General features: G+C 43.2%; 1 protein-coding gene across 3 annotated transcripts in view; it reads right to left on the bottom strand.

Moving 5' to 3' along the window:
- Window positions 1-2153: 2153 nt before the first annotated feature.
- CAPN1 (calpain 1) overlaps window positions 2154-22354 on the bottom strand; it is a 171244-nt gene continuing 151043 nt past the window's right edge. For all 3 annotated transcript variants that reach the window (XM_033954078.1, XM_033954079.1, XM_033954080.1), the window contains 6 exons: window positions 21937-22001; window positions 13990-14058; window positions 12156-12234; window positions 7910-8026; window positions 7551-7609; window positions 2154-3670 (listed from right to left, as the gene is read on the bottom strand). In XM_033954078.1, the coding sequence (XP_033809969.1) occupies window positions 3644-3670; window positions 7551-7609; window positions 7910-8026; window positions 12156-12234; window positions 13990-14058; window positions 21937-22001 (416 nt within the window). In that variant the 3' untranslated portion in view covers window positions 2154-3643. The remainder of the gene's footprint in view (window positions 3671-7550; window positions 7610-7909; window positions 8027-12155; window positions 12235-13989; window positions 14059-21936; window positions 22002-22354) is intronic.

The following is a 22354-nucleotide window of genomic DNA, read 5'->3' on the forward strand; positions in this document are numbered from 1 at the left end:
ATTGAAGGGACACGTATCAGAACTTTGGTAATTTTTCTTAGGCATATGTTGTTTAAAGATGTAAAGCCAGGCCCTGTTTGTCTTTCCTTCTTTGAAAATACTACAAGGACATGTATGTTTGAACAGAGATGTTGTGAAGTGAATTCAATTGTTTTGTTAAGCCGTATTTACAGACAGATTTAGATTAGAAGCTCTGCTGGTTAAGGCTTTTTCTGACCTTTTGGACTCCAGCCAGAGATAGAGAAAAATGCTGATGTCTTTAAAGTTTCATGTGATCTGTGTCCACATATGGTTTTCATTTACGTCATATGCTGACGACCCTTACCCATGTAAAATGTATAAAAGGAGGTACAGAATATTCAATAAAGCGGACATGTTTGGAGATCATTTCTTGCCTCTACAATATGTCCCCGGGTGCACCTGTCTTCCAAATGACAGAGAAAGTATGGGGCAGGAATTGGGACCTAATCCTTTTCAAGGAGGACACCTCTGCTCATATATTGAAGAAAGGGGAAGAATTTCTCACTCTTTTTGAAAATGACCAATTTTTTTTGTTTTGTTTTGTAAGTTCTTGTTGTAATACATCTTGGATAATTCTTTTGTAATCCGCCTTGAACTGCAAGGTAATGGCGGAATAGAAATCCCTAATGTAATGAATGAAAAGTGAAAAAATACTTGGTGAAGCTATAAGTGAAAGACTTTAGAGACTTCAATATCGGGAAACTGTAATATGATGAAATGCTCTTACCGGGCTGACAACTTCGTGATGGCTATAGAAGCCCAAGTGACTTCGCCCGATACATCATATTGTCAGGGAAAAATGCTTGAGTACCTGAATAAATTAATGTAAACCGTTCTGAGCTCCCCTGGGAGAACGGTATAGAAAATTGAATGAATAAATAAATAAATAAGTGATAGAATGTGCTTCAAAAAATTCAAACACTTTAATACATGAAAAAGTGAAAAAATATGTGACAATTCATAACTCATTCATTTCCCTCTTTCAACATATCCTCAAAGATCAAAATATATATGTAAAAGAAGAGTGCCAACATCCTATGTAGCAATAAATACCATAAAAATTCAATGAAAAATAACATAAGAGAAGTCCATCTTATCTGGATTCAAAAAGCTGGAACTATCCGTGAGCAGAAGTGTCCTCCTCTCCTCATATTTTTGCCGATTTTTTTGGAGTTCTTAATTTTATAAAGGCACATAAAATAAGTGCAATATATGTACCAATATGGCTTTCCCACCTAAGTGCCTCATTAAAAAATTAGTCTAGTTTTATATAATCCCTGCACCTCGGACAAGGTAGTCACACAACAAAGAGCAAATAGGAGAATGGCTAGTGCTGCAAAGGTGAGACTTAGAAGAATGAAGTAGATAGTTAGAGGTGAGGATTAAACCAAAGATCACCACATAAGATGGTAGGACTGTGGATACGTAAAGAACATGGGCTATATATGTTGTTACTGATCAAACAATAATTTCCATTTATTAATAATTCTTTTCAATAAAATTCTTCCTAAGGTGGATCCTTATTCACAAATATATATATATATATATATATATATATATATAATCCTCCACCCAGCATAGAAACAGAAATAACTTATTGGAGTGACGCAGCGTCATTATTGAACCCTTGAGAAAGCCAATATAAAAGGTGAAACGGGTCCCGTCGGGCTTTTAATTTTTTTAATCTACCTAAGTTATTTCTGTTTCTACACTGGGTGGAGGATAATATATATATATATATCCACCTTTGGAAGAATTTCATTGAAAAGAAATATTAAAAATTGAAATGATTATAGAACTTGAAAAGATGGAGAGGGAGGTTTTGAGGATCGATGTAAGTCTTGACCTTAAGATTTATTTATACACGTTCAAGCTGGTTTCTGAGATCCTCAACTACCCTGTAACAGTGCCCTATGCTTGAGTCTATGGGATTCAGCTTTTCCTGTGGATGATTCCTTTTCGATCCCATATACCATCTTTTGGACTTATTAGTGTGACACTGATCAAACAATCCCAGAAGCAAGAATGCTTTCTTCTCTGCTCTTGCCTTTAGCTGTTTGTTCATGTTCAGCAGAATGTGTTAATTTTCTTTTATTAGAGACACAACACTTCACAATAAACACGCCAGGAAATATCTTTTGCGCCATTTTATTTTATATTTTGGCATCGATAAATGGTTCCTTTGTTTAAAATCTTTTCTGCATCATAAAACCAACCTGGGATAATTTCCAATTATCCCCCAACCTCTAGAAATACCCATGGCTTGGCAACAGTATGCACGAATACATGGTTCACCCTAAAAAATATACCAATCCCCTTTACATGATGTTACATCTGGTCATACATATATGTTAAAAAAGAATTAACTAAGAAAATAACAGAGAAAGAACAGTCATGGGAGGGAGAATCAGCAATCCCTTTGCAATTCTTTCTGGGCTGTTGGTATGTTCTACAAATCAGACCAAATGCCCACAGTACAGACTGGTGGGAAGGAAGGTAGAGAGAGGATGGGCAAGAGTGCAGAAATCTGCAAAAATGTTGAATGGACTTGCTTCTGTTGGCACACATCCAGGAAACAACGGTGAGCATATATGAGGGTCAAGTGTCCCTATTATGCATCCAGTCACAAATAAACTCTCCCTCCCCCCTTATTATATAGTTCTTTCTCTGTCAAACAAGGATGCTCAATCCTTTCTCCCACTAAGTTCAATGATAGAAATAAGGCAGCATTTCAATTTAAAAATATTGGGACTATTAAGTTTTAAAAAAAGCACCTTTTAGGAGCAAGCTGTCATAACACATCACAAATGAACACCCAGTTACTGCCAGTCAGAAACTGTCTGGGATCTCTTCCAGTAAAAATCAAGCATTCGGCATTTGTGGCATTGCAACTGGTTTTCATGTAACATTGTCAAGAGAGGTGGAACTGGTACTTACAAATATAATACACACTTTAAGAGCTGACCCATCTAGGTACTGGGAAACCACAGTCCATCAGGGCCAGTAGGAGCTGGGTGCGCTATGAAAGTAACAATGTACTCAACACTAGAGTGGGTTGGTGGCAAAGATTTATCTTACAAAAGGTATGTTTCCAGTCATGAGGGATAGCGAGCATTCCTTGCATCATCTATGTTATCTTCCCATCCTTTCCCCCTCTCCCCAGATTTATTGCCAGTTCTCTACCACCACCATTGTTATTGCCACAAGCAGCCCCTGGCAAGCAAGAAAGGTATGTGAGGAACCAGATCCTCTGTGATGATTTAGCATGGCCTTGTGGCTGGATCAGATGCGACCATCTTCATCTTATGTCTTGAATGGGATAGCCTACATTGACAGCTCAACAGTAAAACAGTATGTCCTCATCAATACCAGAATGAGCGGCAAAGGAAGGAGCAGGTGAGAGCAGTCGGGTAGAGGGAGGTGCAAAGTCTGCGGTAACTTGAGCAAAAGGCCACAGGATGGGAACAGGCCAAGGGAAAAGCCTTTACTCAAGTAAGGAGGCAGCAGGAGCAGCGATATCTCATTATATGAAGGCACTTTAGCAGGTCTCAAGCTACAGCATTCAGGGTGAGTGATGGGACCTGAAGGGGGTTCAACGCCAGCAGCAGCGGGCTCCCATTTGTTATGCAAACATTGTCATCTGTAACCACTGGTGGGGAGAGAGAGAGAAGAAATGAAAAAGGAGGGGTTTGTCAGCTATTGTCTATAGCAAAACTCTCACCATCCTCTTAAGCATGACCAGGACCATATCCCTCCCTCCTTTCTAAAGATGTGAACTACTCTCCTAACAAAGCCTTCATAGTTTTTGCTCTCCATCCTTTCCCCATCACTTACAACCAAGCCACAATCCCTCAACATGGTCACTGGACCACAAAGTAGCTGGGAGGAAGCATGCTTGTCACCAGTAGCAGGGAGTAGGGAATATGCTTCTATTGCATTTTAATAACAGTCCAAAGCAAACCAGCTATCTTGCCATGTATAACTCTAAATGCAAAGAACTAAACTTTGATATATAGACACTGGGGATATCTCAGAACACTACTCTGAAAGATATCAGCGTAGCAGCACTCCTCACTGAGTTCACCCTGTGTATATCAAACCTAATATTTTTTTTTTCTTTTTATATTTTATAGTTTAACTCGTAACTTGTCATGAAAATTTTCTTTAAACATATTAAGTTTATAAATATTTCTTCATCTTTTTTGCTTATAAAAACTTCATATTATTATCAAAATGGAATGGTGTAAGCCAACAGTTGCAGCACTAGCCCCGTCCTGAAAAAGAAGGCGAAACGCATTGGTGGGGGAACAGTGCGGCCATACAGTTGATATATATAAGATAAGTGCATTATCCATTAGTGAATTTTTGAAAATGGAATGCTTTAATAATATGAAGTTTTTATAAGCAAAAAAGATGAAGAAATATTTATAAACTTAATATGTTTAAAGAAAATTTTCATGACAAGTTACAAGTTGAACTATAAAATATAAAAAGAAAAAAATATTAGGTTTGATATACACAGGGTGAACTCAGTGAGGAGTGCTGCTACGCTGATATCTTTCAGAGTAGCGTTCTGAGATATCCCCATGTCTATATATCAAAGTTTAGTTCTTTGCATTTGGAGTTATATATGACAAGATAGCTGGTTTGCTTTGGACTGTTATTTAATACTTGCTACAAAGCCATTGATTTCTATTGCATTTTAACAGATTTACAGGATCTTTCCCCTGTAGGCACTAGGCATTTGCCATAGAGCAGTGTTTCTTAACACACTGTACACATACCCTTAGGTAGCTGCTTGTTGGAGGTATGTGGCACTGCATGGGTCTCCCGCCCCCTTCCTCCTTAATGGCCACCGCGGATCCCAAGCCTTCCTTATTGCCTGCCTGCCCCCCTCCACCAAAGACACTGCTAGAGATCCCATGCCCTCCTTCCTGCCCGCTCCCCTCCACCGAAGCCGACCCAGAAGGCTTCCCTCCGATGTCAGAGCTGACGTCGGAGGAAAGCCTTCTAGGTCAGCGAGGGATCCCAGTTACTTCCTTCCTGCCTTCAGTGGCACTTGATGCAGGAATGTGTCACCGGCTCTTTCATGGCTGACCCGGAAATCTTCTCTCCAACCTCAGAGCTGACATCAAAGGGAAGGCTTGTGGATCATCCATGTGCAGCATGTGAGCCGTTGCCTGTGCATCCCTGCAACAAGTGCCGCTGAAGGCAGAAAGAGCAGCCTAGCTGGACGGCCCTGAAAGAAGCAAGTGAGGCCCTAGAGTGAGTAAGTAAGGGAGAAAGAGGATATGATCTGAGACAAAGGGAGAGTGGAGGGGAAGAAGCGCATTGAGACATGGGAGGGGCACGATTTGGGGACAAAGGCTGGAGGGGAGGCACGAACTAGGGACAAAGAGGAAGGAAGGGGGCATGAGCATGGGACACAGAAGGGAGGGAGAAAGGGGGCACTAACTTGGGACATAGGAAGGAGGAAATAGGGAGAATTGGTGGGCATTAGTGTATGAGTGAGAGGGAAAGAGATGGGGAAAGGAAGAAATAGGAAAATTAGGCATAGAGAGAGGAGTGAGGTAGAGAAGCATGGGGAATAGAAGGATGAGAGGGAGAAATATTGGATATAGAGGTGAAGAGGGAACAGAGGGATAGACTGAAGGAGATGCAAGGGGAAGGAATGTTGGACATACTGATCAAGGGAGAGATGTGGGATTGTGCTGGAGAGGGGTGATAGAAGGAGAAATGTGCATGGGGCTGGTGCGCAATGGTAAAAAAATGCTGCACATGATCTGGGGGATGAAAGAGGGAGAAATTTTGGATGTGGCAGTAGAGGGGGTGGGAGAGATGTATCCTAGATCTCTCTCTCTCTCTTTCCCCATTCCCTTTGCAGCAAGGGAGGGAATGAGAGAAAGACAGTTGGACAGTGAGAGAGAGAGGGAGACATGTTGCCAATAGGGGTGGAGGAGAGAGGAAGAAAAGTTGGATTCATGGAGGGACAGAGAGATGTTGGTTGGGGAAGGGAATGAGGTCCAAAAGAGAAGAAGCAAGCAGGAGGCAGAAAGAAAGAAATATTGGATGCACACAAAAGGAAGGGCAACCAGAGACTCATGAAATCACCAGACAACAAAGGTAGGAAAAGTGATTTTATCTGTAATTTAGTGATCGAAATGTGTCAGTTTTGAGAATTTATATCTGCTGTCTATATTTTGTACTATATTTGTCTATTTTTCTATATTGTTACTGAGGTGACATTGCATATTTTATAGTCATCTGCCTTGACCTCTTTGGAAAAAAAAAAATCCCTCTATTAAAGAATTTTATTTCACCAGGAAAATCAACTTCTCCGTAGTCGCCCCAACTTTATGGAATACTTTGCCATCCCAACTCCGCCACGAAAATCTCCTTGATAAATTCAAGACTAAACTAAAAACATTCTTATTTCTAGATGCTTTCCACAGCTCCTAAATTTCCCATCATTAAGTCCACCAATCGCTTTTAAGAAGCGACCCATAAGAACATAAGAACATAAGCAGTGCCTCTGCTGGGTCAGACCACAGGTCCATCCTGCCCAGCAGTCCGCTCCCGCGGTGGCCAAAAACAGGTCAAGGCCTGTCTGAATCATCAGAAGGGCTCCCCTGCCACCTTGGTTTCCCATTTAAGTTCTGCCCTCCTATCGAAGTCCTAGCCCTCCGGTCTTGCACATGCACGACCAGGTTGGTTTACTCAGTACCCCACGATCCCTCTATCCCTCAGGAATCCATCCAATCCCTGCTTGAATCCCTGTACCGTACTCTGCCTGATCACTTCCTCCGGTAGCGCATTCCAAGTGTCCACTACCCTAATGTTTATCCCTTTCCTTCTCTTTTCTTTTTAACCTAAATTTTTTTTTCTCCACTCCTAACAATGTAACTCTACCTCCCCTTTTCTCCTTCAACCCCCACTTTCATGTTTGTATTTGTAAAACGTCTTTAATGTGCACTTTTCCCCCCTTTTATAAGTATTATTTTAATTCTCTATTTTATCCTAGCATTGTAAACCGGCTAGATACTTGTTGATGGTCGATATATTAAAAATAATAAAACTTGCAACTTGATAATTAACATTTCTCTGCATACAGTGTACTTTGTGGGGTTTTAAAATTCTGTGGTTACCATTATGAATTAATAAGATTATATTGTTTGTATATGAAAAATGAATGGAAGAAATCACATTACAATTAGTACTATTATTATGGGGATGGGGTCTAGGGTGGAGCTTGGGCAGGGATTTTGGTTGATATTTGTTAGACTTAGGGAGTACTTGGCTTGAAGAAGTTGAGAAACACTGCCTTAGAGATAAGAAAAATCTTTTCTATCTTTGTAGCTACATCTTAAATATTTAATTCGTCTCTATCTCCCACTCTTTAGCACTCACATATTTGTCACCTCCAGCACCATGTGTGATGGCATCACTCATAGGGTACTGTGAGAGTCCATGGTATGCAAAACTCCTTACTCCCCAAAAGCTTTAAAACACAGAAAATACTAGGACTTTACCTTGCATAAATCAAACGCCACCACACCATCTTTGTCAGTGTCCATCCCCTGAAAGAATCCTGCAGGAAGGAAAGGAATGGAAGATGAGATCCGTGGTATGCAGTCCCCAGTGTTGTCACTGATTCTGGCAATGTGAATCACTATACCTCCCGCCTATCCCTCTGTGCTTCAGTTCTAATACCCAGCTCTGCTATCTCCTTGTGTCTCAATTCTAATACTATTCTGACACTGACTTTAAGTGTGAAACTTTTGGGGGCTGCACTTCAGCTTCCACTCCTCCCAGGACGAGGCAATCAGCAGAAGAAGAGCAGCCAGGAATGTCTGTACAGGGGAAGAACAGAAGACACGCTGGTACTCACGGAACATCGTCTCTAGACGTATCAGACAGCAAACAAAGTTGTCAAAGTCAATAGCCAAGTCTGGCTCTGCATAACGGGTGATGATCAGCTGATGCAGCCTATTGTTCAGCTTGAAACCTATAGAAAGGAAAGCAGAACACTTTGTGGCATCCAGAATCCACACAGCAGCCTAGGATGCCCTAATAACATGGGGAGAGTGTTGTGCAGTGGTTAACAGCCTCAGTGCTACAGCCTCAGCACCCTGGGGTTGTTGGTTCAAACCCTGATGCTCCTTGTGATCCTGGGCAAGTCACTTAATCCCCCACCCATTGCCCAGGTACATTAGATAGATTGTGAGCCTACCAGGACAGACGGGGAAAAATGCTTGAGACCTGAATAAACTCATGTATACCATTCTGAGCTCTCCTGGGAGAACAGTATAGAAAACTGAATAAATGAATAAATAAATAACACACAGACTCCTAACCCAATTTAAACCTACACATCCATTCCATATGCTGCCTTGTTCAATTGCAAAGCATACAACCTGAGCTGCGTTCCCAGCTCACACTCCCTTTTCTAGAAAGCAGTGTTGTAGCTAAGGGAGGCCTTGGGGCTCAGGCAGGCACCCTTGAATGGCTGGCAGGGATACCCAAGCCTCCCCAACACCTCCCCCTCCCCGTGCTGCCTCAGTAGGGAGGAAGTCAGCGGTGAGTTTTCCAGCCACCAATGCAAGCACTCCTCACACATGCTCAGTTCATCTGAGGTAGGGTTACCAGACATCTGCATTTACCCGGATATGTCCTCTTTGTAGAGGACTATCTGGGTGTCTGGACGGCATTTCAAAACCCAGCACTTTGTCCCAGTTTTGAAAAGCTGTTGAGATCAGGGCCGAGTCTGGAGTGCATCTGCACATGCCTGGATGCAACGAGATGATGTCACACCCATGCATGTGATGTCATCATGTCACATCTGGGTTGCGCAGATGCCCTCAAGAATTGGCTCAAAGAGATGAGGTTTGCGTGGGGCTGGGGTTGGGGGGGCAGAACAGGGCGGGGCCAGGGTGAAATGGAGCAGGGCCGGGGCCTCGTGTCCTCTTTTTCCAGATGTAAAATCTGGTAACCCTAATCTGAGGCAGCATTGGGGTGGGGGAGTTCGGGCAGCAGATTGCTTCAGATGGAGGGGCTCAAGCATCTCTGCCAGCAAAGGTAAGACTTTTATTGAGGGTGAGGGGAGAGAACAATGAGGAAATGCATGACCCTCCCAGTCCACCTCTGAGTCCCATCCACCTTCCCAAAAAAATGGGCTGCTGGCTTTGCCCCTTCTAGATAGGCCTGTTGAAGCATCTGGTACAAATGAACTAACTGTGACAAAAAGACATAAGGAGCAACTTAGAGCTGATGAGACCAAAAGAGGAGGGGAAAAAAGATTACAATATGAATTAGGGTAGCAAGGGCAAGGCAATAACGAGATGAAGGGAAAAGCAAAAAATGATAAAAATTAGAAGCAAAATTAAGATTAGGAAATGGACTCCAAATTGAAAGCTTTCAATTGATTTTTAAATTTCATGAAGGAAGCCACCATCCTGAGATAAAGGGGGAGGGTGCTCTAAAAAGCTGGAACCATAAGTGGAAAACAGGAATTCCTATAAATATTTAAAACCACCTCCTGAAAGGAGGGTCTGTTGAAAGGTTTTGCTAAGAAGAGCAGAGAGCTCCTGCAGGAGAGTAGCAGATCAAAAGGGAAGAGAAAGACTAGTGTTTAAGCCCGTTACATTAACGGGTGCTAATAAAGCCTCCTTCCCTCACATGTCTCCTATTTTCAGCTCCAGCTCCAAACCCATTTTTACCCCCCCCCCAGCCCCCTTCTCCCATATTTTCCCTTTCAGCCCCAGCCCCCTTTTCTCACCAGCAGCATTTCCCTCCCCACCCCCACTTCCCTGTGCAGTAGCAGCAGCAGCATACCCTCCCCCTCCATTTCCCTGTGCAGCAGCACCTCTTCCGTGCTCTCCCTATCCCTCTTCCCTGCTCCCCCTGTCCAGCTTCACCTCTTCCCTGCTCCCCCGGTCCAGCAGCACCTCTTCCGTGCTCCCCCTGTCCCTCTTCCCTGCTTCCCCTGTCCAGCAGCACCTATTCCCTGCTCCCCCTGTCCCTCTTCCTTGCTCCCCTGATCCAGCAGCACCTATTCCCTGCTCCCACTGTCCCTCTTCCCTGCTCCCCCGGTCCAGCAGCACCTCTTCCCTGCTCCCCCAGTCCCAATTCCCTGCTCCCCTTGTCCAGCAGCACCTCTTCCGTGCTCCCCCTATCTCTCTTCCTTGCTCCCCCTGTCCCTTTTCCCTGCTCCCCCAGTTTAGCAGCACCCCTTACCTGCAACCCCAGGTTCTGCTCCCCATCCCTCTTCCTTGCTCCCCCGGTCCAGCAGCATCTCTTTCCTTCTCCCCCGGTCCAGCAGCACCTCTTCCCTGTTCCCCTGTCCCTTTTTCCTGCTCCCCTGGTCCAGCAGCACCCCTTACCTGCTCCCCCTGTCCCTCTTCCTTGCTCCCCCTGGTCCAAAAGCACCTCGTCTCTGCTCCCCCTGTCCCTCTTCCCTGCTCCTCCGGTCCAGCATGCGTTTGCAGCCTGGTGAGGATCGCGGCTGGCTTTTGCGAACCTCGCAGGCCACTCTGCATCTCGATATCACATTCCCTCTGACACGATTGCGTACGTCAGAGGAAACGTGCTACCGAGGTGCTGTGCAGCCTGCGAAGTTTGCTACAGCCGGCCGTAATCCTCACCAGGCTCCTTTGAAGGCATCGGCAGTGGTTGGTGAGTGAGGGCAGGAGGGGGGGAAGCTCCGGAGTGTTCCCTGCCGCCGTGTTCTATAATATAATTCGGCAAGGGAACAGAAAACACGGCGGCAGAGATCACGAAACCCTAAGTGCGCATGCGCGCTTAGGGTTTTATTATTATTGACACCAGGAGCAGATGTTCTGATTTGAGAAAGGGAGTGTTGTGGTTGAACTTAGAACAAAATTTAGAAGCCTAACTGCAGTATTTTGGACTAATTGAAGTCTGGTAAGATGCAAGGCTAATAAGAATAGATTACAATAGTCACATTTGGAAAATATGAGGGTAAGTCAAAAAGTAAAAGCAAAATACATTTAACAGCTTTAACAGAAGTAACTGTGAGCAATTGAACATATCACTTTTCCACATAGTCCCCAAGCGAGATGACGCATTTGTTGTGCCATTCAACTAGCTTCTACATTCCTGCAGAGAAGTTTTTCGGCTGCTCCCAAAATCAGGTGAGCCCCGCTTCCTTTTGCTCTCAGGCCCAGGTCTCGTTTCCGGTGACAGTTCTCTCCAGAATACTCAGATCTTCTTCATACTGTCTTAGGAACTGGATGGCAACTGCCACACACTGTTGCTTGTGCAGATCAGTAAGCTGGTTGGGAACCCATCATGCATAGACTCCTGTATCCCAAATCATCATGCATTATGGCAAATGCAGATCCATAGCTGATAGCTAAATATGCAGCCAATTGAGACACCATTATCTGTCGGTCTTCTCTAATGAAGGCATCCACCCTATCAATGTGCTCTTGTGTTTGCAATGTTAATGGGCGACCAGAATGACCTTCGATGGTTACACCTGTTCTTCCCGCTTTAAACCTTTTTACCCACTCATAAACCTTTCTTTGAGTCATGGTGCTATGTGCATACTGAGTCAATATCAGACAGTGAATTTCCACAGGTTTCACTCCCTCTGCCCAAAGGAAGCGCACTACAGCACGATGTTCTTCAATGGTGCAATCTTGCAATGGAACGTCCATGTTTCTGACTTCATGGCTGCCAAATGACTAGAGACTAAGTGCTGCAATGGTGCATGGATGAACTATCCTACAGGCAATGTATGAGTACATATGTTGCATTTCGCAAGCTCTGTTCCAGTTATCGTGTAATTTCATAATTGTCTTTAATTTTTGATTTGCCCTCGAATCAAAGAGTGCAAAAGAATACAGAGAGCGTGAATAGAGCGAGTACGCCTACGCGAATACGAGGAAAAAGAAACAATCTTAGAAATATGAGAATGAAATGAAAGTGTTGTTAAGAATAACACCCAGAATTTTTGTTGGAGAGTAAAGAATAGTGTTCTTAATGGTTTTCATGATGGAGACCCTCTAGTGGAAAGGATCCTTGATAATAGCCAGATGAGGTGGTGTCAGGAGAGTAGCCCCCAATCAGGGGCTGGAGGTGGAAGGATTATCTGTAAAACAGAATGCACTTACCTGCGGACTCCACAGCCATTCTCATCTCATACGCACTCATGCTGCCGGATTTATCCAAGTCAAACTTCCTAAACACATTCTGGGGACAAGAGAACAGGAGACAGCAGTCAATCCCTCATTTTGAGCATATTGGATTATTGTAATGTGGTTTACTTAAGATTATTTTTTTTTAAACTATTAGGAGATTGAGGATTTTACAGAATGCTGCAGTGCGTTTGATATTTGGGCTGAAAAGATCAGATCATGTTACTCCATACTACAGGAAATTGCATTGGTTGCCAATCAAGGCTAGAATTGTGTTTAAGTTTGCATTTTATGCTATAAAATGTTAGTTGGACTTATTCCTATCTATCTCACTAATCATTTTGTGCTAACTATATATTTTCATCTCAGGCGGGGAATTTCTCTATTCTCATTTCCAACACTAAAGGGTTGCATTTCAAAGAGATTTCTGGGTAAAACTTTGTCTTACCAGGCTGGTGTTTGGAGTAAATCTATAAGCGGTTTATTTTTTAATTCAATCTCATATCAAGTGTTCAGAAGATCTGTGAAGACTTATTTATATGACAAATTTCTATAACAAACTCTAGTTATTTGATGGATATATTTCTGTTTGTATTTCAACTGCATCTGGCAAATCTTCTTGATGTAAACTGCTTTGATCTTTCAAGGTATAGCGGGTTATAAATACATTATTATTATTATCAAACAGCTGCAGCTGGAAACAGTGACTTCAACAAGCCAACGCCCTCCTCCCTCCAACAAAACACAGCCACATATGCATATGGCATGTAAACCCCCCCCCCCCCAAAAAAAAAAAAGTTAATGCTTCCTACTCAAGTGCTCCTCTGAAACAATGGAGCACCTATGAAATGTCTCAAAGCAAGTTTCAGTGGATATGAGCTAGGAGTCATGGAGCAGATATGCATAATAGTCACCCAAGAGGGGCATAACATCCAGGACGCGGGAAGTCATCATGCCGCTGTATCGAGCGATGGTGCGCCCACATCTGGAATACTGCGTTCAATATTGGTCGCCGCACCTCAAGAAGGACATGGCAGTTCTTGAGAAAGTCCAAAGGAGGGCAACGAAACTGGTAAGAGGGCTGGAAAACTGCCCATACGCCGAGAGGCTGGATAAACTGGGGCTCTTCTCTCTGGAGAAGAGGAGGCTCAGGGGGGATATGATAGAGACCTTCAAAATACTTAGGGGCATAGAGAAGGTGGACAGGGACAGGTTCTTCAGACTAAAAGGGACGACAGGTACGAGGGGGCACTCAGAGAAACTGAAGGGGGATAGGTTCAAATCAAATGCAAGGAAGTTTTTCTTCACCCAAAGGGTTGTGGACACATGGAATGCGCTCCCGGAGGAAGTGATCCGGCAGAGTACAGTACAGGGATTCAAACAGGAATTGGACGGATTCCTGAGGGAAAAGGGGATCGTGGGGTACTGAGGGAGGTGCTGGGGTGTTGCATAAGTATAGACAGCTCACCAGGTCGTGTAGGTGAAAGGCCGGAGGGTTAGGACTTTGATGGGAAGATAGGACTTCGATGAGATACCTAGGGGGCAAGGGGGCCCCTTCTGGTGATTCAGGCAGGTCATGACCTGTTGGGCCGCCGCGGGGGCGGACTGCTGGGCGGGATGGACCTGTGGTCTGACCCGGCAGAGGCACTGCTTATGTTCTTATATAAAGGGACTTTATCACAGATGCTGCTAATATAAGAGTGAATGCAAAGGTTTAAATTTAAATTATAGAGCAGAAGATGCTATGCTTTGCCTGTAGCAATCAGATGTCAGTCACTGGAAGTAAGGCTGACAGACAGTTTTCTCTTACCAGGTAATTCTTAATTTTAGTCCACAGTACATTAAATTCCACCAGGCCCAGCTTCCCATTCCCATCTTTCTATTGCTAGAAGTTAAGGAGACTAAAAAATGCACTGTTCTCTGAATAAGGCCACAAAGTTCACGGTATAGCGTTATATAAGAAATAAATTATTATTATTATTATCTACAGTTACTGCATTCTCCCCTTTCTTCTCAATGAAGCAGAGAATCATGGTCTGGGAAAACAGCATGCAGGATATCAAAAATTTTATGTAAGCCGCTTAGCTGTTACACGATTTGTGGGATATCAAAAATGAATAAACTTGAAACTTGAACTTGAAACTTTTGTTATCTCTTGATAATAAAAGTTTCAAGTTCAAGTTTATTCATTTTTCATATCCCATAAATCATGTAACAGCTAAGCGGCTTACATAAAATATAAGTACAAATAATTAAAAAATATTAATAAAAACAACAAAATAGTTATAAAACAATATATAACACAGGAGGATAAGGGAAGAAATACAATTTACAATAGAAAAGTATGGGGGAGGGATAAAACATGAGGTATAGAGATGGTCTACTCTATATGCTACATCTGCTGAGATTGATATTACAGATGCACCCATAGGAGGGGCCTTAGGCATCCGGGTCAATTAGAGCCTTTGGTCCCTTCCCGGTGAATGGAGGTAGGAACAAATGGGCTATGGGGAGACTTTGGGAGGGGTCAGGTAGGGGACTTTCACTAGACACCAGGGATTTTATATTATTAAACGTAGAGGGGAAGGGAAAGGAGAGCAGGCTGGCAAGGTGAAGAGTGCTGCTAGACACTAGGAATTGGGGGTTCAGTTCAGAGAGAGAGAACAAGGGGCTGACGGAGAGGCCGGTGGTTTGTTGTTGGTGTTTGTTTGTTTTTAATGTCACCCTTCAAGTGAGTTTATGAGCCAATCACAGCTCATGCACTGAGCGGAAGGGATTACTGCTGCAATTTTATGTTTACTTGGTCTTTATATACCATCATTGCTGACTCTGCAGCTCAAAGTGGTATACAATACAATTTAAAAAAAATCATAGAAAGGAACTCTATAAGCAAGACAGAAAAGTATTCATTCACATGAAGGAACAGGTAAAAAGTAGAGAGGTACGTCAGCAGAGACGGCATGTACTCTATCTGTGACACACAGGACCACCGTGGTCAAAAGGGAATGCTGAATCTTAATTTGAAAAATTAGTTTCTAATTAGCATCTTAAAATTAGGAAAAGAGGTTTCTGTTGTTATAATGGGATGTACATCATTCTTTTAAAAAAAAAAAAAAATTTTTAAATTAATTTTCAAATCTTCAATAGTGCAATACAACAAATGTAACTTACAATTATACAATAAAGGCACATTCATCTTACACATGTTCATAATCAACCATTTTCCCCCACCTACCCACCCAATGATTATTCAATAAAACACAAAAACATATATTACCGCAAAAATCTTACCCCATTCAAAATACTGATATATTCCCACCCACCCCACGTGTAAATATTTAAAAATCAATTTATAGCAGAAATAACCCCACCCCTCTCTCCCACTCTTCCCTGGATATGTACCAAAATAACAAAAATTGACACATTCAATAATGAATTATAATGAGGTAACATATGATGTCAATGGGCCCCATATCAATTTAGATATATTACCATGCCCCAAATTCTCAGCGTTCATCCTTTCACATCTATAATTAGAGCAAACACTTGCCCACCAGAACGAAAAATTTAAACGATCACAGTTCTTCCAGTTTCGGGATGTAAATCATTCTTAAGTTTTAGAGCTATGAAGAAAGATGCTTTATTACATATGGATTCATAGTGTGCTCTTTTGAGAAGAGCTACTTTAGAGCTAGAGAGTGTGAGTGTATGGTATCATGATAAGAGGAAAGATATAATGGAGGGTTCATGTGAAGAACCTTGTGAGGTAGAGAACTTTCAAGCAGACACAAAGATCAATAGAAAGCCAATGGAGTTTAATCAGTAAATAGGAGGCAGAGTCTGATTTCTTTGCCATGTGAAGGTACGGTTACCAGACATCCTCTTTTTTAAGGACTGTCCAGGTCCTGGACGTTTGTTTTTTTTTTGTTTTTTTTTAAATGGGGGAGTCTGTCCGGGTTTAACCAGCTCTCCCTACTTACCTCCTCTCCGGGCCCAACCACTGTAACCAAATCTATGGGCAGCCAGCAGTAGCAATCAGCTTTCGCCAACGAGCCCCAGAAGCCATCTCTCTGCAAGTTCTGCATATGTGGAAACAGGAAGTCTCTGCAGACAGTTGGCTTACAGTGCAGGCCGGCTGTAGCAGGCTTACCTCGTTGCTGCTGTGGCCAGCTGTCCAAAGATTAAATTACAGCGCCTGGCCCGGGGAAGAAGTAGGAGGGGGAGTTGGGAGCTAGAGAAGTCATGAGGAATGTCAGAGGAAAGAAGGAGAGAAGGAGGGAGGGGAAAGGAGGGACTGGAGAAACAGCATGAAGGAATGGCTGGAGAAACAACATAGAAGGAGGGGGGCTGGAGAAACAGCATGGAGGGAGGCAGGAGTGTTGGAGAAGCATTATGGAAAGGAGAGTGCTGGAGAAAAGAGCATGGAGTAGGGTAGTGCTGGATGGGAGGGGAGAGACAAACAGCAGGAGAGGAGGTTGGAAGGAGAGAGAGAAAGAAAGAAGCAGCCACAGGAGAGGGGTGTTGGAAGGAGAGAAAGAGAAGCACCCTTGGGGGAGGAGGGTTAGAGGAAGGGAGAGAGAGAAGCACTAAAAGGGTACAGAAGATGGGAAGGAGGACCAAGGAAATGGGAAGAGTGTGGGTGAGGTCATGTGTCCTTTTTTCTTCACAGATATGGTAACTTAATGCAAAGGAAGCATGCAGTTATATCCTGTAGAGTTTGAAGACTGTGTATTTGGGCTTTAGTGATACCAGCATTACAGTAATCTAGTCTAGAGATCAAAATTATATGAATCAATGTGTGCAAAGAGGGAAAATCCATAAAATAACTGACTGATCAGAGTCGATGTAATGATAGGAAGCCAGGTTTAGCTATCTGGGAAATTTGTTGTTTAAATGTAAATTTAGAATCAACAATAAGCCCTAAGGGGCTCATAATCGAAAGAGAAAAACTGGCCTAAGTCGGCACTTGGATGAACATTGTCCAAATACATCCAAGTGCCTATAATAAAAACGGGTTTTGGACGTATTTCTAAATGACCTAGGCCTTCATAGTGCCGCTGAATGACCAAAGCTAAATGGGGCATTTTAGGAGGAGTGTCGAGGGCGGAAGTTGGGCGGGACGTAGGCCAGCTTAGACTTAGTCGTACAGCATGTATAACCAAAAGTTATACAGCCTAGGATTGATGGAACTTGGACGTTGTGACTTAGACCATATAAAACATGGTCTAAGTCACAAAAAACCACCTAAAGTTACCTGCAAACACATAAAACAGACCCCCCACACACTACCCCAGTGATCATCGACCCCCCCCCCTAAAAATATTAATCACACCTTTAAAATTCAGCCTCCAGACCATCATCACCTGGCAGCCTGGCACAGGAAAGCCTAGTCGTCCTGCACAGAGGCGGCTTAAGCCATCTTAGGGGTGGGTTAGGGACTCATGGAGAAGAGGACCCATGCCCATAAGCCCCTGTAATCACTGCATTGATAATGAAACATGTGCACACCCCTATACACCCCCAAAACCCTTTTTTACTGGCATATAAGTGGCTCCTGCAGCCATAAGGGCTATTGGGGTGGTAGATAAGTGGGTCTAGGGGATTCTGTAGGACCTATAAGGGAGCTGTAGTGAGGAGAAGACATGGCACCCTTTTTGTGAAGTTCACAGCAGTGCCCTGTAAGGTACCCCACTATTTAGGTGCCATGTCTGGGTGTTCAGTCCATCACTTTGCAGACCCCTCCCACGTCCAACAGGGCTTGTTCTAGGCATTTTTGACTTGAACAAAAAGATGGACAAAAATGTGGTATAAAGATAGATGATTTAGCGGCTTGGACGATAAGATTGGCAGGACATATAGTTAGACGATTTTCGAAACGGAAAAATATTTGGACGTATTTTTCAAAAATATGTCATAACATAAGAACATAAGAACTGCCATCTCCGGATCAGACCTTCGGTCCATCAAGTCCGGCGATCCGCACACGCGGAGGCCCCGCCAGGTGTACACCTGGCGTAATTTATAGTCCACCATATCTTTATATGCCTCTCTTAAGGAGATATGCATCTAGTTTGCTCTTGAAGCCTAGGACGGTCGATTCCGCAATAATCTCCTCTGGGAGGGCATTCCAGGTGTCAACCACTCTCTGAGTGAAGCAGAACTTCCTGACATTAGTCCTGAACCTGTCCCCCCTTAGCTTCATTCCATGTCCTCTAGTCCGTGTCAAATTGGACAGTGTAAATAATCTTCTCTGCTCTATTTTGTCGATTCCTTTCAGTATTTTGAAGGTCTCGATCATATCCCCACGCATTCTCCTTTTCTCAAGGGAGAACAATCCTAGTGTTATAAGTCTATCCTCATATTCCAGTCTCTCCATACCCTTCACCAGTTTTGTTGCTCGTCTCTGCACCCTCTCCAGTAGTTTTATATCCTTCTTTAGGTAGGGAGACCAATGTTGGACGCAGTATTCCAAGTGTGGTCTGACCATTGCCCTATAAAGCGGCATTATAACTTTCTCCGATCTACTCGAGATTCCTTTCTTTATCATGCCCAACATTCTATTTGCCTTCTTTGCCGCTGCCGCGCATTGTGCCGACGGCTTCAGGGTCCTATCTATCAGTACACCCAGGTCCCTTTCTTGTTCACTCTTCCCCAGAGTTGCACCTGACATTGTATACTCGTATTCCTTATTTTTATTGCCTAAATGCATTACCTTGCATTTCTCCACATTGAACTTCATCTGCCATTTCTCCGCCCATGTTTCTAACCGACACAAGTCGCTCTGGAGTTTCTCTCTATCCTCCTGCGATCTGATTGCCCGGCATAGTTTTGTATCGTCTGCAAACTTGATGATCTCACTGGATATTCCTTCCTCCAGGTCATTGATATAAATATTAAAAAGGATCGGCCCAAGTACCGAGCCCTGGGGTACACCACTAGTCACTTTCTCCCAGTCGGAGAACTTCCCATTTATGCCCACTCTCTGCTTTCGGTTTTCCAGCCATTTGCCTATCCATCTTTGTATATCTCCCTCTATGCCATGGCTTTGTAGTTTCCTGAGAAGTCTTTCGTGTGGAACTTTGTCGAACGCTTTCTGGAAGTCCAAGTATATTATGTCCACAGGCTTCCCACTATCAATTTGCTCGTTTACGGTCTCAAAAAATTGGAGTAAATTCGTCAAACATGATTTCCCTTTCCTGAATCCATGTTGACTGGGTTTCATCAAGTCGTGTGCGTCCAAGTGCCGGACTATGATATCCTTGATCAGTGCTTCAACCATCTTGCCGGGAACCGACGTAAGACTCACAGGCCTATAGTTGCCCGGTTCCCCTCTCGATCCTTTTTTGAAAATTGGCGTGACGTTCGCTATCCTCCAGTCGTCCGGTATCTGTCCAGTTCTGATTGTCAGGTTTGCAAGTTTGTGCAATAACTCTCCGATTTCAACCTTCAATTCCTTTAAGACTCTCGGGTGAATTCCATCCGGTCCAGGGGATTTGTCACTTTTAAGTTTGTCGATCTGATAGTATATCTGGTCTAAGTCCACTTCAACTGTGGTGAGGCTGTCCTCTATTTCTCCTGGAAACACTTTCTCCGCTTCAGGTATTGTTGAGGTGTCTTCCTTCGTAAAGACAGACGCAAAGAAGGAATTTAGTTTGTCTGCGATTTGTTTATCTTCCTTGATGTACCCTTTTCTTCCCTGGTCGTCCAGGGGTCCCACTGCCTCTTTTGCAGGTTTTTTCCCTTTCACGTATCTAAAGAAGGGCTTGAAGTTTTTGGCCTCCTGGGCTATTTTTTCCTCATAATCCTGTTTGGCATCCCTCACCGCCTTGTGACATTTCTTCTGATCATCTTTATGTTTGTTCCAGGCTTCGGTTGTCTTTATGCATTTCCATTTTTTGAAAGAGTCCTTCTTTTCTTTTATGGCTTCCTTCACCTGTATGGTAAGCCATGCCGGTTCTCTTTTGCTCTTTGTTCTCCGATCTTTGGAAATCCTCGGAATGTAGAGATCTTGTGCTTCTGTGATAGTATTTTTCAGTAGGGACCATGCCTGATCTACCGTTTCAAGTTTGTCCACCATCTTCTCTAGTCGTTTTTCTACCATGGCCCTCATGCAATCGTATTTACCCTTTTTAAAGTTTAAGGTGGTGGTTAAGGTTTTGGCATGTTTCCCTTTCCCGATGTCAAGTTTAAAGTTGATTACATTGTGATCACTCGTTCCCAGTGGAACCACGACTTCCACTTCTGTTATCGGTCCCGTTAGGCCATTTAGGACCAAGTCCAAGGTGGCGTTGCCTCTTGTCGGCTCTTTTACCATTTGTTCCAGGAAGCAATCCCCTAGCACCTCCAGGAACTTGGCCTCCTTGCCGCAGTTGGAGGTTGCTAGTTTCCAGTCTATCCCTGGGAAATTGAAGTCTCCCAATATAATTACATTGCCCGTCTTGCATTCTTGTTTGATTTCCTCCATCATTTCTGAGTCAGTTTCCTCCGCCTGTCCTGGGGGACGATAGTAAAGGCCAATTTTCGTATCTGCACCATATTGACCAGGAATTTTGATCCAGAGTGACTCAAGCTTCTCTTTCATTTCTGTTGTAACCATTTCAACAGAATCTATTCCCTCCTTAACATATAGAGCAATACCTCCACCTTTCTGCCCTACACGATCTCTTCTATACAGTTTGTATCCCTGTAGTACTGTGTCCCATTTGTTTTCTTCATTCCACCATGTTTCTGTTATGCCAATGATATCCAATATGTCATGTCTTGCTATTGTCTCTAGTTCCCCCATTTTGTGTCCTAAGCAATTTTTTACTTTGGACGACTTGCGACTTGGATGTAAATGGACTTAGACATTCTTTTTGATTATGCCCCTCTAAGTATCAGAAAGAATCAACAGTTGGGACAGCAGATTGAAAAGATATGGGATAAGAGTAGGTTTTGGATGAAGCCCAGAGATCCAACAAGTACAGTTGGTTTTCATGGATTTAGAACCAGTTTACAAGAAAATAACCAACCAGAAAGAACATCTAAGCAGTTCTGTAACTGTGTGAGGTCAGGATGTAATGTAGTAGAGTTTGGGAAAATCAGAAGAATATTGACTGTATAAATGAAAATTGAATATTGAGAGATTTTAACATGGCAGTAATTGCATGCATATTGATTACTGCATCCTGCAGTTAATATTTTGCCGGAAGCCATGCAGTCAGCAGCTGTAATGTGCCACTTTCTGCATCGTCCCTCAGAGACCTTTCTAATTGAAAAATCTGTATGAATGAACACTGGTAACAGTCCTCCACTTTTGTGAGAGAATTTATAGTCTGATTGCTGTCATCAGTTTGCTTCTCTCATCTTTTGAAATGGGAACTAAGAGTTTAATCTTTATTGCTTATGTGTTTTTTCCTTTTCTTAATATGCTAATTTTGTAATGTAATTATTCTAAAATGTCAATAAAAAAGAATGAAAAACCAGCAAAGATGTGCCCAATTAATTCTGAAGGGAAAAGTATGTATGAATCAGCCCACCATGTCTTTGGAGTATTAAATCATTATCAATAGGGTTACCATATGGCCCCAGAAAAAGGAGGATGGACAGAGACATCTGGGAAGTAAAACCTAGATGTCTCAATCTGTCCTCCTTACTTCCATTGCTTTCAATGGAAGTAAAAACCTGGATGTCTCAATCTGTCCTTTTTTATCTGGAGCCATATGATAACCCTAATTATCTACCCAGACAGGTTTACAGGTCTGGTACAAAAGGATACATCCATCAGATTAACCATGCTCCGGCAGGATTCCAGGCAAAACCCCTTTGTCCTTAAGTCTTTATCTGTAAGGGAAAAAAAAGAGAGAGGTTAGCTCTCAAATCTGTTTAAATCATCCATGTTTTCCTGTGGTTCAGGATATCAAAACTCCCTCCAGCTTCAAGGAACCGGTCCACCTCTATACTTGTGATCCAAGAAGGAAATGAAAGCAGAGAGGTTTCAAAGTTTCATTTTGATATACCACCTATCAAAACTGCTGAACTGCAGGGCTGGCCAACTATTTGGAAAGACCTGTCAGCTGCAAAGTGTAGCAGTCCTGAGAGGTAACAGCAAAGAGCAGCTGCAGACAAAGGGCTAGATTCACAAACCTCATTTCCGTGCCCAATCCGTGCAGGCCCGACCAATCCACCAAACAATA

Source organism: Geotrypetes seraphini, chromosome 8 (assembly GCF_902459505.1).
Source record: "Geotrypetes seraphini chromosome 8, aGeoSer1.1, whole genome shotgun sequence".
NCBI lineage: Eukaryota > Metazoa > Chordata > Amphibia > Gymnophiona > Dermophiidae > Geotrypetes > Geotrypetes seraphini.